Here is a 13,152-nt window from a genome sequence, read left to right as displayed (position 1 = left end):
TATTCCCATGGTCAAGCCACTTCTGAACTCAAGACAACGGAAGAGGCGTCTGACTTGGGCTAAGGAAAAGAAGCACTGGACAGTTGCACAGTGGTCCAAAGTCCTCTTTTCAGACGAAAGCAAGTTTTGTATTTCATTTGGAAGTCAAGGCGCCAGAGTCTGGAGAAAGGCTGGAGAGGAGCAAAATCCAAGTTGCTTGAAATCCAGTGTGAAGTTCCCACAGTCAGCGATGGTTTGGGGAGCCATGTCAGCTGCTGGTGTTGGTCCACTGTGTTTCATCAAGCCCAGAGTAAATGCAGCTGTGTACCAAGAGATTTTAGAGCACTACATGCTTCCGTCTGCTGAAAAGCTCTATGGAGATGAGGAATTCATTTTCCAGCATGATCTGGCACCTGCCCACAGTGCCAAAACCACCAGTAACTGGTGTACTGACCATGGCATTACTGTCCTCGATTGGCCTGCAAATTCCCCTGACCTGAACCCCATAGAGAATATGTGGGGTATTGTGAAGAAGAAGCTGAAAGACACCAGACCCAACAATGCTAATGAGCTAAAGGCCGCTATTGAAGCATCCTGGGCATCCATAACACCTCAGCAATGCCACAGGCTGATTGCCTCCATGCCACGCCGCATTGATGCAGTAATCCGTGCAAAAGGATTCCCAACCAAGTACTGAGTGCATTAATGGACATTTTCAAATGTTTGATTGTGTTTTGCTGTTATAAATCTTTTTTTTTTACTTGGTCTGAGGAACTATTCTAATTTTTTGAGATAGGATTTTTGAGTTTTCTTAAGCTGTATGCCATAATCAGCAATATTAAAATAATAAAAGGCTTGCAATATTTCAGTTGATTTGTAATGAATCCAGAATGTATGACATTTTTGTTTTTTTAATTGCATTACAGAAAATAAAGAACTTTATCACAATATTCTAATTTTCTGAGACAGTCCTGTATGTGTGTGTCAACTCCGAATGTAGTGGATTTTTATTGGAATGTGCCACAGCTTCTATAGTTTATAAAGTGTTGAATGCTATACAGTATAACCATGTATTATACATATATATACAGTATATAACCATTATTATGGTGGTGAGGGGTCTATTATAAAAGCAAAAAGGGGCTCTTCCCTGCTACATTAATATAGAAGGATCACGGAGTGTACATTGTAGATTAGATTATCCCACTTGATGTTTTGTTTGATTTTACTCGACTTATAGTTTACTGTAGCATAACATGTAACCTGCTAACTAAAGTACCTTATTTCTTGCAAGGCATTCTTACTAGATTGATATGTGAACCACATTCCTCTGTATTACTAAGAGACACACTTTTTTCCATTACATCTTCTTTATCCAGCCAACGATAGGCTCCTCCATGTTTGCTCCGCTCACCTGCTTACCCAGTCAGAATCTCCCACCACTCAAGATTCCCGAGCAATGCTACTATCGACCATCCTGGGCCATGATGCCCAAAATGGAGCATTTCCCAGTCATGCATAACCAGAACGCAACCTTCAACAGAGATGGATACACGTGAGTAGTTAGAGATGGCAAGATTTTGTCACTAAGAGATCCTGAATATCCACATTATAGTTTATATGTGATGTTAACCTTGTAGTCTTGGCCCTTAAAGAGATCCTGCTCATACATATTAAGTGATCTTGGTTGTCTATCTGAATATTGTGTTTATGTTCTTGAATGTGTTTTTTTCAGAAACATGCCCAGTGTCAACAACTTTGCTGACCAGGAGTACGGCCAGATGAGTGCCACCTCTGTGAGCACCTCTGCTGGCATCCTCCCGTCTCCTGCCACTCCCCGCTTCTCTGTGCCCACCCCCCGCACCCCTCGTACACCAAGGGGTATCAACGCTGCAAGTTCTGGCCATGGTTCTGTGAAGCAGGATGGTACTGAGCTCAGCTCCCCGGCTTCCACCCCCTCCACCAGCCTGCCTCTGAGCTCTGTGGAGCACCAAGCTCGGCCGGGACCCTCCCTGCCTGAGGCCCATAGCCTGTACGCTATCCTCCTGCTCTCAGACTCCGTCCTCAACGTCTTCAAGGACCGCAACTTTGACAGCTGCTGTATCTGTGCCTGCAATATGAATGTCAAAGGAGCAGATGTGGGCGTGTATATCCCTGACTCCACTTGTGAAGATCAGTACCGCTGTATGTGTGGCTTCAGTGCCATTGTGAACAGGCGGCTGGCCCACGGCACAGGCCTCTTCTTGGAGGACGAGCTGGATATTTTTGGTCGGACCTCTGAGGTCGGCCGAGCGGCTGAGAGGAGGCTGGCTCTTTGCCGGAGGGACCCCACTATGGGTGACCCTAGGGCCAAACGGACGCAGGATGCAGCCCCCGCCTCTCTGCTAGTCATGGTCCTCCTGCAGGAGCAGTGCTCGCAGCCCATCTCTTCCCTGGCATCAATGCATCTCCCCCTCAGTTGTTCCTGCCATGGCCGCAAGGGGGCGCTGCTGCAAAGCTGGACGTCTGAAAAGCAGTGGGCAGATGAGAGTGATGCCTGTGTGGATTGTTACAATGCCTTGGGACAGGGGCTACAGTATGTGGATAACCCCACAGGAGGAAAAGTAGATCCAGCTGTCGTCAGAAGTACCGCTCTTCACTCCTGGCCGCACACAAATGGTAAGAAGATGCTGAAGAAAAGTATACAAAGTAAAAATAACCAAATGCATTATTGGGATTACAGTGTGTGATAAACTAAGTTAAATCATTCCTACTTAACGGATATTTGGTGAAAATGTTACTGACATTATGTTATCTAAACTGTGTATTGATTTGTTTTATGTGTGTTTTTTGTTTATTTGGTGTATAGAATCATGTTAACATGTGTGCATCCGTTGTTCATGTATCCTTTTTGTGTGTTTGTGTGTGTGTCCGACAATCTCCACAGTGGTGGACATGAACATGTTGTCGTCCCAGGATATGGTTCGTATGCTGCTGTCTCTGCAGCCTTTCCTGCAGGATGCTATCCAGAAGAAGAGAACAGGACGGACGTGGGAAAACATCCAGCATGTTCAGGGTCCACTCACCTGGCAGCAGTTCCATAAGATGGCCGGAAGAGGATCCTACGGTGAGCCAAGATATTTGATCTTATGCAGAATACAAATCTTCTGTCTGCTACTTTATGTTGCCTGTGATATTATGCATAGAGCCAACTAAACAGGGTACTATTTCTATTTGTCTAAGGTTCGGAGGAATCCCCGGAGCCCTTGCCCATCCCTACAGTGTTACTGGGCTATGACCGGGAGAGGGACTTCTTGGCATTGTCCCCTTTGGCATTACCTTTTTGGGAGAAGCTGCTGCTGGAGCCTTATGGTGGGCAGCGGGATGTGGCGTATTTGGTTCTGTGTCCCAATAGTCCTTCTCTGCTGACTGCAGCCCGGGCCTTCTTCCAGGAGCTCAGCGCTGTTTACGAGGTAAGTGATTGGATTCTGAATCGGAAGCATTGTAGTTTTTCAACACATATTGATAAGTGTTTCTAATCAGAGAATAAACATAAGCCTTGACTCTGTTTCCAGACGTGCCGGCTGGGGAAGCACCGTCCTCTGACCAGAGTGTCCAGGGATGGTCTTGTGCGAGTGGGGGAGGAAGTGGAGCCAGAAAAGCTGGAGGAGCTGGACGTGGACCAGTGGGTGACGGGACCCTGGGCGGGACAGCAGCACTCGGACAACCTCAGCAAACTTAAACTTTATGCATATGCCTGCAAGCAGCAACTTGGTGAGAATATTGACACGGACTAATTGTATTTGCTCACCCCATACCACCACTTAGAGGGTGGCTTATTTCTGGGGCCGATTCAGATAATGCCTACAGTGGTGTGACAGCCTAGGGAAGACGTTCTGAGGTAAATGAATGTCTCTCTGTAATCATGACTGATGGTGAGACTGTGTCCGTCAAGAAAGTAGGTCCTGTTGTGTTATTTATAGGCTCACAGACCTAGTTTGGTAGATTGGTAGAGAGTGCTCTCAAAATACTTATAAGAGCTGAAATAACTTTTTGTCTTTGAAATTCAAATCCCTGATGAAGGAAAGGTGCGTTTGAGTAATAGAGAATGGAGAGATCATGATGATTCTACAGGGTTTCTTGGTGTATTTTATGCTTACAGCAAATATGGATACATTATTAATATTATTTACTAAGTTTGTTTTTTTCTGTTTTTGCAGGTCCCCAGCTTTCAGGACTGCATTTAGACAACAGTCTTTTTTTGCCCCCCAAAGTCGAGCCTCCCTCAAACCCCACATCCTCAGCCCAGCCTGCCTCTTCAGCGCAGCCCGAAGCTTGGGGCCCTGATGGAGGACAAGCTCCAGGCACTACTGGGTCAGGAAACACTTCTGCCCCGACTGCAGTAACCTCAAATCAAACGGGGGAAAGAACCCAAGGAGCAACCAGCGACTCTAAAGCGCCTTCCAGTGCCACACCACCAGCCAACACACCAGCGGAAATCCCTGAACTGTGAGACTTATTGATGAAAACAACTCAACTCAAATGTAGCCCCACTAGTACAATAAATATACAACTTCTTCTTTCTTTTGCTCTCTTATAGCACTGCTGAGCAGTCCGGAATCGGCATCCCTACTGCGCCCGACTCAATCGACAGCTGCGCCAACCCACCAGCTATTGTTATTTACATAGTGGATGCTTTTCTCAGCTCAAGTGGAGCGAGAAATGAAGTGGGAGAGGACGAAGAGGGTGACGAGGTGGATTCCAGTAGCATTTGGCTACTAGGGCTTCTTCGCTGCTACACAGATATGCTGCAGACTCTGCCTGAGACCATGAGACCTGCCCTGGTGCTACAGGTAGGGAGATACTCAGAGTTACAGAATCAAACAGAACACTCCCGCTCCTGTCATCATCATCATTTCTTTCTATCTCCATTTGTCTCACCTAGGTGGTGCCATGTCAATACCTTCTCCAGCCGGCCAGTGGGGAGAGTCATTTCTACCTGCAGCATCTGCGATCCTTGTCCTTCTCCTGTTACTCCCAATGCAGACGTCTGCTGCCCCAACAAACATACATAAAGTCCCTGACTGGCTTTGGACCCATTTCCACTGTCAATGCTGTACTCAAGAGTCCAGAGGTAGGCAAATTAATTAATCAACTTTCCAGACTGATTATTATATACTTGCTCCTGATATTAATTCACACTTCTTACTTGAAATGTAATTTCCTGCTCCAGCATCCCAGCCCACTGCAGCTGTACACCCCCCCCTTCATCCTTGGCCCGACCCGTCCCAAGCTGCCAGAACAAGGGGAGATATGGGCAGAGATCCCTCCCAAATATAATGTGCTCTTTGTTGGATACTGCTTATCACACGACCAGCGCTGGATCCTTGTTTCCTGCACCGACCAGCAGGGGGAGCTCCTAGAGACTAGCATTATCAACATTGATGTACCCAACAGGTGAGAAAATTGGTTACTTCTGTACTCAGTTTTTAAAAAATATTATTTTCTGCTTTTGTTTGTGATATCTCTACGTATTTCATTGTTCCTTTCTTCAATCCAGAGCGCGACGTCCCAAGGTTTCAGCCAGAAAGATGGGACTACAGAGGTTGTGGGAATGGTGTATTGGGATCATCCAAATGACCTCAATGCCATGGAGGATTGTGATTGGTCGATTAGGAAGACTGGGTCACGGGGAGCTGAAAGGTGAGTGACGTCGGTTTTAAAAGAAGCCAGGCTTGTCTTGAAACACATGAAAAACACTTAAGCCATGTTCAAGGGGAATATTAAGTACTTGTTTGAGGAAAGATATAATTTGGATTTATTTTCTAATTTGGATAAAACATTACTTTAAGATCACTATAATTTGTTTCTGAGTGCATATATTGACAAAAACAAATAAGTGAATGTTCATGTGGGAACATTTCTCTGCTTCAACCGAAGGCAAAGCAGTAAGTAGGGACATTTCTTCAACATTAACTATGACCATGATGCCATAATTTTATATGACATACACTTCATACATGTAAAGTGGACTGCCTTTTCACTCTTTTACACACATCTGTCTTTTTATCATTCTTATTTTATTTGTTCTCCTTTCTTTTCTTTTCCCCCAAGAATTATTTAAGAGCTTTGAATTAGAGAATGATCCATTTAAAGACTATTTCGTTTCTCTCTCTCCTTCTGTTTTATGCATCTCCCTTCCTCTCTCTGAACCAGACTGGAGCTCACTCCTTGGGGAGCATTCCCTCCATTCGATAGGGCGCCAGCTGAAGGAGGCATGTCGCATGTGTGGGATCTCAGCTGCTGACTCCCCCAGTATCCTCAGTGCCTGCCTAGTAGCCATGGAGCCACAAGGTTCCTTTGTGATCATGCCTGGTTAGTAGCCTGTACACTTTCTAAAACTACAACATAAATGATGGGCAGTGATACAATGTTTGAAAAACTGATTGTTGTGCTAAATAGTGCGAACAAGAAACAACTGTAAATGAGTTTCAGCAAGAAAAAGAAAAAGCAGTAGTCATGGTCCATTTTATTTCACACAAATGTTTGGTATCCCTTGTATTAACATAACCCTGTGCTGTGTTTCTCTTTGTGTCCAGATGCAGTCACCATGGGCTCAGTGTTTGGCCGCAGTACTGCTCTGAACCTGCAGACCTCCCAGCTGAACACGCCTCAGGATGCTTCATGTACACACATCCTCGTCTTCCCAACCTCTGCCACTACCCAGCTGGCCCCCAGCTCCTACCCCACGGAGGACAATAATGGTAACAACTAGCAGGATAACATTCATCATTTAATCACACGATTACTTAAGGCTAGAGTAAGTAAAATATAGGAGGAAAGCTCTCCTGTTAATGATGATGAATTATCAAAATAACATATTGAGTGACACATAAGTGACTTCGAAATCTTTCCTCCTTGCTATTAAAAATGTATTCTGGTTTAAAATAACATTAATTGTTATGTTAGAAAGGAAAGACTCACACAATCACTAAAAAATAGGTTTTTCCTATCTGAAATTGAATTTAGAAAATGTAAGATAGCAACATGTGAGTCAAAGGGATTCCACTATCTCTTGCTGCCATCTTAAGCTTTAAGCATGCTTTGATGATTACCAGGATAATAACATTTGTATTATTTTGACCAGGATAATCACAACATGAATGTTTTATATTGTCACATGCCTAGTCAGGACACATAAATAAAACTCTAACCTTGTTTAAAATGGTTCAGATTTAATATTTTGTACCAACAGGTGGCATCTTAGTGCTAAAACATCTCTACCCAGTCACAGATGGCTTTTCCTTGTTATGGACTTCATTGTGCCACTTTGTTTGAATATTAAATGTGCTGGTTGGAAAGGACCTCAAAGTGGAGATGTGTCATGTTAATGACTAGAGTTTAGGTTGATAAGGGCTGTGCTAACATCATTCGTTTTTTCCCCCAGATGATATGTTCGATCTGCCTTTCCCTGATGAGCTGGAGAACGACATTGGCCATGACATGATGCTGATCACAGGGAACCTCCACCCGTCCCCCAACACCTCCCCTGTGCCCTCGCCGGGGTCTCCTTCTGGGATGGGAATGGGATCAAATTTCCAGCACACCAAGGTGAGTCATGGGCCAGTGGAAGGAAGTCATCCTACAGGAGTGTGAGCAGTAGTACAGTAAATGACATCCTCTTACAAAGGAAAACAATGACAAAAGCACAGTGATATACACATTTCTACTTACACATTGTTTTGAAGAAAGAAGACTGCATTGACTCAGGATATAAGTGAAATACAGGGTGTGATCAGAACACACACACATAGCAAACATATAATCTGTGACCTTGATATACCTTAAAAAAATAAACCGGTTGTTATAGCCCTATATGACCTGTAGAGTGAATCATATACCATATAAGAAGCATTTTAATTGCTATGTACAACTGTTTATTACAGAAATGTTTTATTGGAAACATAATTCATACCTCTTCAGGATCAGATGTGATTCTGTACTTTGAGGCATGGGAGCTTCTTCTCCGCAGACTGACACTCAACACTTCATATTATCAAAGAAGAATCAGAATTACAGTTTTGCCAGGTATAATAGACGCATAGGAATTTGTCTTGGAGGCACAGCAGAAGAGACATGTTGACAACCTATATTACAGAACATTTCCTTCAGTACTGACAAACTGTGGGAACAGTGTGTAGCTGTACAATAACACGCTATAGTAACTTGATATGGAGGTTGTATGTCATGTCCCCATTGACCTACGGGCAAAACATGTAAATATATATGTTGTCTTGAAACAAGTTTGACTCAATGTGAATAAAAGCTTATGAGGATATCAAATAATTGTTTGTTAAAACCAGTATAACATTCACATTTTCTGTAGTGTACTATCTTTTAATTACAAGCATTGCATTCAAGCGAAAAGCATCGGAAACAAAACAATAAGGGCATTTGCTGAACTACAGTATATCGTGAGGAGGTCTTCTGTTCTTTTGTTAGGAGTTTCAACAGTCCTCTTTTCATGCTTTTTGCATTGCCTTTAAAATGACATGTTTTTATTATTGTTAAAGGAGAACAAACCAGTCATGCCAGTGCAAAGGATTAGAAAGGATCACCATGAAGGTTTGTAACTAATAAGCGGCCTTCTCCTGTGTTTTTAAAGAGCCAGGGAGAGCGCCTGATGTCCAGGGACAGTCCTCCAGAGGAGCTGAAGCAGCAGCCGCTAGCTCTGGGCTACTACGTCTCCACTGCACAAGCCAATGGACTCCCTCACTGGTTCTGGGCCTCCTGTCCGCAGGCTGAGAGCCAGTGTCCACTCTTCCTCAAGGTAACCACAGCTCTGTATGCTTTGCCTGTGGGTGAAAGAAGAAAACCAAAGAAAAAAAAAGCTTTAACTATGTGCTTTAACATTAAGAATGCATAAGGTGTAGCCAGGGATGCTTCAACATTTGACATTTTCCCCTCTTTTCCTTTTCTCCAGGCCTCCCTCCACCACCACATATCCATAGCCCAGCCTGATGAGCTGGTGTCAGACAAGACAAAGAGGACCCCTCACCCCTTAGACTCAAAGACCACCTCTGATGTGCTCAGGTAAATGACATGTTGTCCCTTTACACTTCATTATCTTCTGCTCTATAGGAATATATTTGAGGGTGAGTACAAAACAGGATGAACCCTACACAAATGTAAATATTGACATTAAATACTGTTATTTATTAATATATATTAATATTTATTTCTGAGTAAAAGTCTACATCTTATCATTTGCATAGAAATACATCATAACTGATAAGATATAACAACAGTGGTCTCAGATAACAGTGCAAACACGTTTATTTGTTGTTTAAATTGTCTTGATTGAATCTCAATCTGTCATTTATAATTGATCAATATAAATACATTCAAAATTCAAATCATTGGGAGCCATTATATGGGTTAATATATGTTAAATTAATACTTAATAAATATTTGCTTTCAATATTGACAGTGCCAATTTTTTTAGTGCACACTATAGGAAATAAAAGTAGATTTACTGGATGGATTGACTAGAACAGCATGACAATTGGTTCAGAATGTCTCAAGCGTTGAACTAATGATGACACTGCTCTGTTTTACTCTAAATCCATGTTCTATTTGTTTTACTTGTACTTTCTGTATTACTGCTGCTATTGTTGAAATGCTGTATGTTGTATTGGGTGGGTTTTGGGGATTTTTGACCGCATGCTTTGTTGCCTGAACATCCTGTTCTTAATCCATGTAAAGCACTTTGTGACGCTGTTTTGAAAAGTGCTGTATAAATAAAGTAATTATGACCATTTTTTAAATAAATTGTCCTTGCTAATTTGTTGTATTTTCTTAACCCCAGGTTTGTATTGGAGCAGTACAACGCTCTGTCCTGGCTGACGTGTACCCCTGCCTCCCAGGACCGCCAGTCCTGCCTGCCCGTCCACCTGGCTGTACTGGTCCAGATGTACAATGCCATCCTGAACATGCTTTAGCAGCGTGAGACTCACAGGACAGCTCTAAGGAAACAGATGTTCCCTTCACTTCCTCTGTGCCTACACTTCCTCCTTCTGGGCACCAGAGAGCACCAGAGCTCTTCTGTTGTTTCGGGTAGACGTGGATTTAAAGGCCAAATGGGGATAAGGACAGGGCAGAAAGTACTCTCCCATGCCTGGAATGTATTGAATAGGAAAAGTGAAAAGCTCTGAACAATAACTAACTGTCACTTGTGAATCGTGACAGCCTGCAAACCCATTACAGCTTGAGCCTTCACAACTGGTCCATTATGGTGCTTTTTGAGGGGGGAAACCGATGGATCCAACAAACCGTGTCCATTTTATTGACATATCACAATGTTACATTTCTTCTGATCTAAAAGCATTAAGTCCCACACCTCTTAGTGTCATTTGAAGCCTCTGACATTTACAGAGAAGCTTTCTACAAGGTTTTTTTTTTTCTACACCTTCACTTGTGAAAAGTGACATCCGTGCAGGGCTACATAACTTCGTATTGTACAACCAGCAAAGTGGCATGACATCACACACACATGGCTTTTTTTCATCAAAGATGCTTTTACATTTTTGTATAGAACTGCACTCTTGAGCTTTTTGGGACTTGCAGTGGGTCAATGAAACTTTTGAGGGGCAAAAGGTCCTCATTTACTCCAAAGGGAGCATTTGATAATGGCACTTTTTCCTCACCTTCCAGAGTGTTGTAGATATGAACACAATGGAACATATTTGACCAGTTAGGACAGAGGTGTTGTTTATGATGTAAGACATACATTTGCAAATAATTGAGACTTATTTTTTATATTTAAAACAAGAAAATGAGAAACTTAAACAAGGCATTTCCCAATTGACTGTTAATTGTCTTGGGATCAGAAATAAAATTGTCATGTTAATGCAATTGTAAAGATGCCATATTTATACAAATTATATCATGTCATAGAATTTGATATATAAATATATAAATGTGTATATAAATATATATTACCTCTTCCAAGCAGGCACTTAATGATGAGGGTGATGGAAACAATCATCTCTTTAAAAGTGGACACAGTATGAACATTTAAGTTGTTGTTTTTATTTTCTACAGATATTGAAAATGTTACCTTTTTATTTAATGAGTTTAAATTAAACTAATTGATGCAGAAGATACAATAAACTCTATATTTATAAAGTGTTCCTCTTCTGCTAAAAAACTTGAAATAGGCAATAGAAGACCATGGTTTTTGAATATTGCAAGGTTATTAAAATATTTAAGAATGATGCTTTATTTCATTGGCGCTACTAAATGATGTCAAGCGAAGCATTAGAAAGGCCTGTCTCTTCAACTCCACTCCTAGCATGTTTGTATATACACTTTTCAGCTGTGTTTTTATTTTTATTTTCTTAAAGCTGTACATTTCATGCTGGTTGGTTTACTTTCAAGTGATTCATATCAAAGTATTTTTTTGCTGTGAGCTTTTTTGATATACAGTATACAGTGCAAAACTCATTTAATTAAAGCCAAGAGGTTGAATTGCCAAGTACCATAAGTGTACGCAAATAAACAGAGGTGGGCAAGTTTGCAAACATTTGTTACATCTGTCATCACTTTGAATATGAACAGATCCACTTCAGTGGGAGACGTCTGTTACTTTTACACTCTTTTGTAGTAAATTATTAAAACTCTTGAAAATGATGCTGTGTTCAATGTTCTCTTTTAATCCAAAATATTGTAAACCAACACATTTTATTGTAGGACCAGCTTGGGTAATCCTATACTATATGTAAAATAAGGTTTTGTACTTCTATAAAACATTTTAGAGATAATTTCTTTTTTTTACTGCACTACATTTTTGAGAGCTACTTGATCTTTGAGTTGAATTGACGTAAAGAGTTCTAACATTTATTAATTGCTTAGAATTCTTTACTTTTAAATTATGAATTCAATACAATGAGGTATTGCTACTTTTATTGAAGTCAACAATCTGAATACACTGCTTGTAATAATCAATTTGCAAAGTAGAAGGGCAAATTAATATATATATTATTAGACAAACACACACATCCAGTTGAATATTTACAGTATTTTATGTTTTGAGCAAATTCGTTCCTGTAACAATTAGATTTATGATGCTTCATATCTTCTTTTGAAAAAGTAAACGATGGAGCTTGAGAGTTGGAAGATGAAACGATGTGAATACAGTGTGCAGCAGGAACTAGAACACACTGCCCTGTGGAGAGGTGGGAAACGTTGCTACATCTTACAACATTCAAAAAGATTACATATAAGGCTTTTTCATAACCATAAGCATTACTTCTGGCATTGTGAATGAGGCTGAAGGTGAAGATGAGATGGTAACCCCACCTTTGATTAAGAGAAATGTTTACTGACTGGTTCTTAGAAGCCAATCAAAGAAATAGTGAATGATGCTGTGGAGTGAATACCACCGGGCTGTTTTCCCTCCTGTTCAACAGGAAAGTCTTGTTTTATGAGATGTGTTGGGCTCACTCGTGCAAACATAAGAGCTGATTAAATTGCTTTGGAAAACACAGACACAAATTGGCATAAAGCAGGTTAACTTGTATCACATAAAGAAAAAGCCTTTCCTGCACTTAGCCATATCAGCTGGCCTAGGTCCGGGTAAAAAAATAAAACAAACCTGCTAAGCAAATGGCAATGAGCCCAAAAAACAAGGAGTGCCACATTAGTGTCGTACTGTACTCAAAATAAAGCCAACTGAAGGCTGCGGAAACGCCTACGCCACAGTGACATGTTTGATTTCATATACTCGGATAAATATGTACTCTGTCACGTCTTAGCTTTCGCATTATTTTGAAATCAGTCTGAAATTATGAGAGTCCACCGCAGGGAAATACTGCTTAAATAAAAATGTTCAGTATGTTTATTCATAGCTTAAACATCAATGAATATTTGTGAACAGGAGCAACTCACTCAGAAAATAAAAGAAGTCTCAACTGCATGGGCTCAAGTCTGGAACTACTATATGAATGGTAGACACATTTTGAAGACCCCAAGAACGATTGTTTTCTTATTTGTATAACCTAATGAGCTTTATTATAGTGAACTGTTCTCAGTTCTGCAATTTAAAATGGAGTCTACATTCTCAGCACACTCCCCTTAGTGCTCTTAGTGTCATCTAACAAACTTTATATTTGATGAAATGAACAAATATGAGTT

The 13,152-nt window shown here is 41.2% G+C and overlaps 1 protein-coding gene across 2 annotated transcripts in view; it reads left to right on the top strand.

Moving 5' to 3' along the window:
- Window positions 1-11,649, top strand: part of LOC307025215 (mediator of RNA polymerase II transcription subunit 13-like) — an 83,169-nt gene extending 71,520 nt beyond the window's left edge. For both annotated transcript variants that reach the window (XM_079659842.1, XM_079659841.1), the window contains exons 16-31: window positions 1,359-1,534; window positions 1,715-2,637; window positions 2,906-3,085; window positions 3,202-3,431; window positions 3,534-3,732; window positions 4,179-4,467; window positions 4,559-4,811; window positions 4,904-5,092; window positions 5,192-5,415; window positions 5,519-5,661; window positions 6,175-6,333; window positions 6,558-6,722; window positions 7,406-7,569; window positions 8,624-8,788; window positions 8,942-9,051; window positions 9,827-11,649. In XM_079659842.1, the coding sequence (XP_079515968.1) occupies window positions 1,359-1,534; window positions 1,715-2,637; window positions 2,906-3,085; window positions 3,202-3,431; window positions 3,534-3,732; window positions 4,179-4,467; window positions 4,559-4,811; window positions 4,904-5,092; window positions 5,192-5,415; window positions 5,519-5,661; window positions 6,175-6,333; window positions 6,558-6,722; window positions 7,406-7,569; window positions 8,624-8,788; window positions 8,942-9,051; window positions 9,827-9,959 (3,702 nt within the window). In that variant the 3' untranslated portion in view covers window positions 9,960-11,649. The remainder of the gene's footprint in view (window positions 1-1,358; window positions 1,535-1,714; window positions 2,638-2,905; window positions 3,086-3,201; window positions 3,432-3,533; window positions 3,733-4,178; window positions 4,468-4,558; window positions 4,812-4,903; window positions 5,093-5,191; window positions 5,416-5,518; window positions 5,662-6,174; window positions 6,334-6,557; window positions 6,723-7,405; window positions 7,570-8,623; window positions 8,789-8,941; window positions 9,052-9,826) is intronic.
- Window positions 11,650-13,152: the final 1,503 nt, after the last annotated feature.

This window comes from Notothenia rossii, assembly GCF_949606895.1.
Source record: "Notothenia rossii genome assembly, chromosome: 11".
Classification (NCBI taxonomy): Eukaryota; Metazoa; Chordata; class Actinopteri; order Perciformes; family Nototheniidae; genus Notothenia; species Notothenia rossii.
The sequence above is the reverse complement of the archived record's forward strand: the minus strand, read 5'-3'. Positions and strand labels throughout refer to the sequence as shown.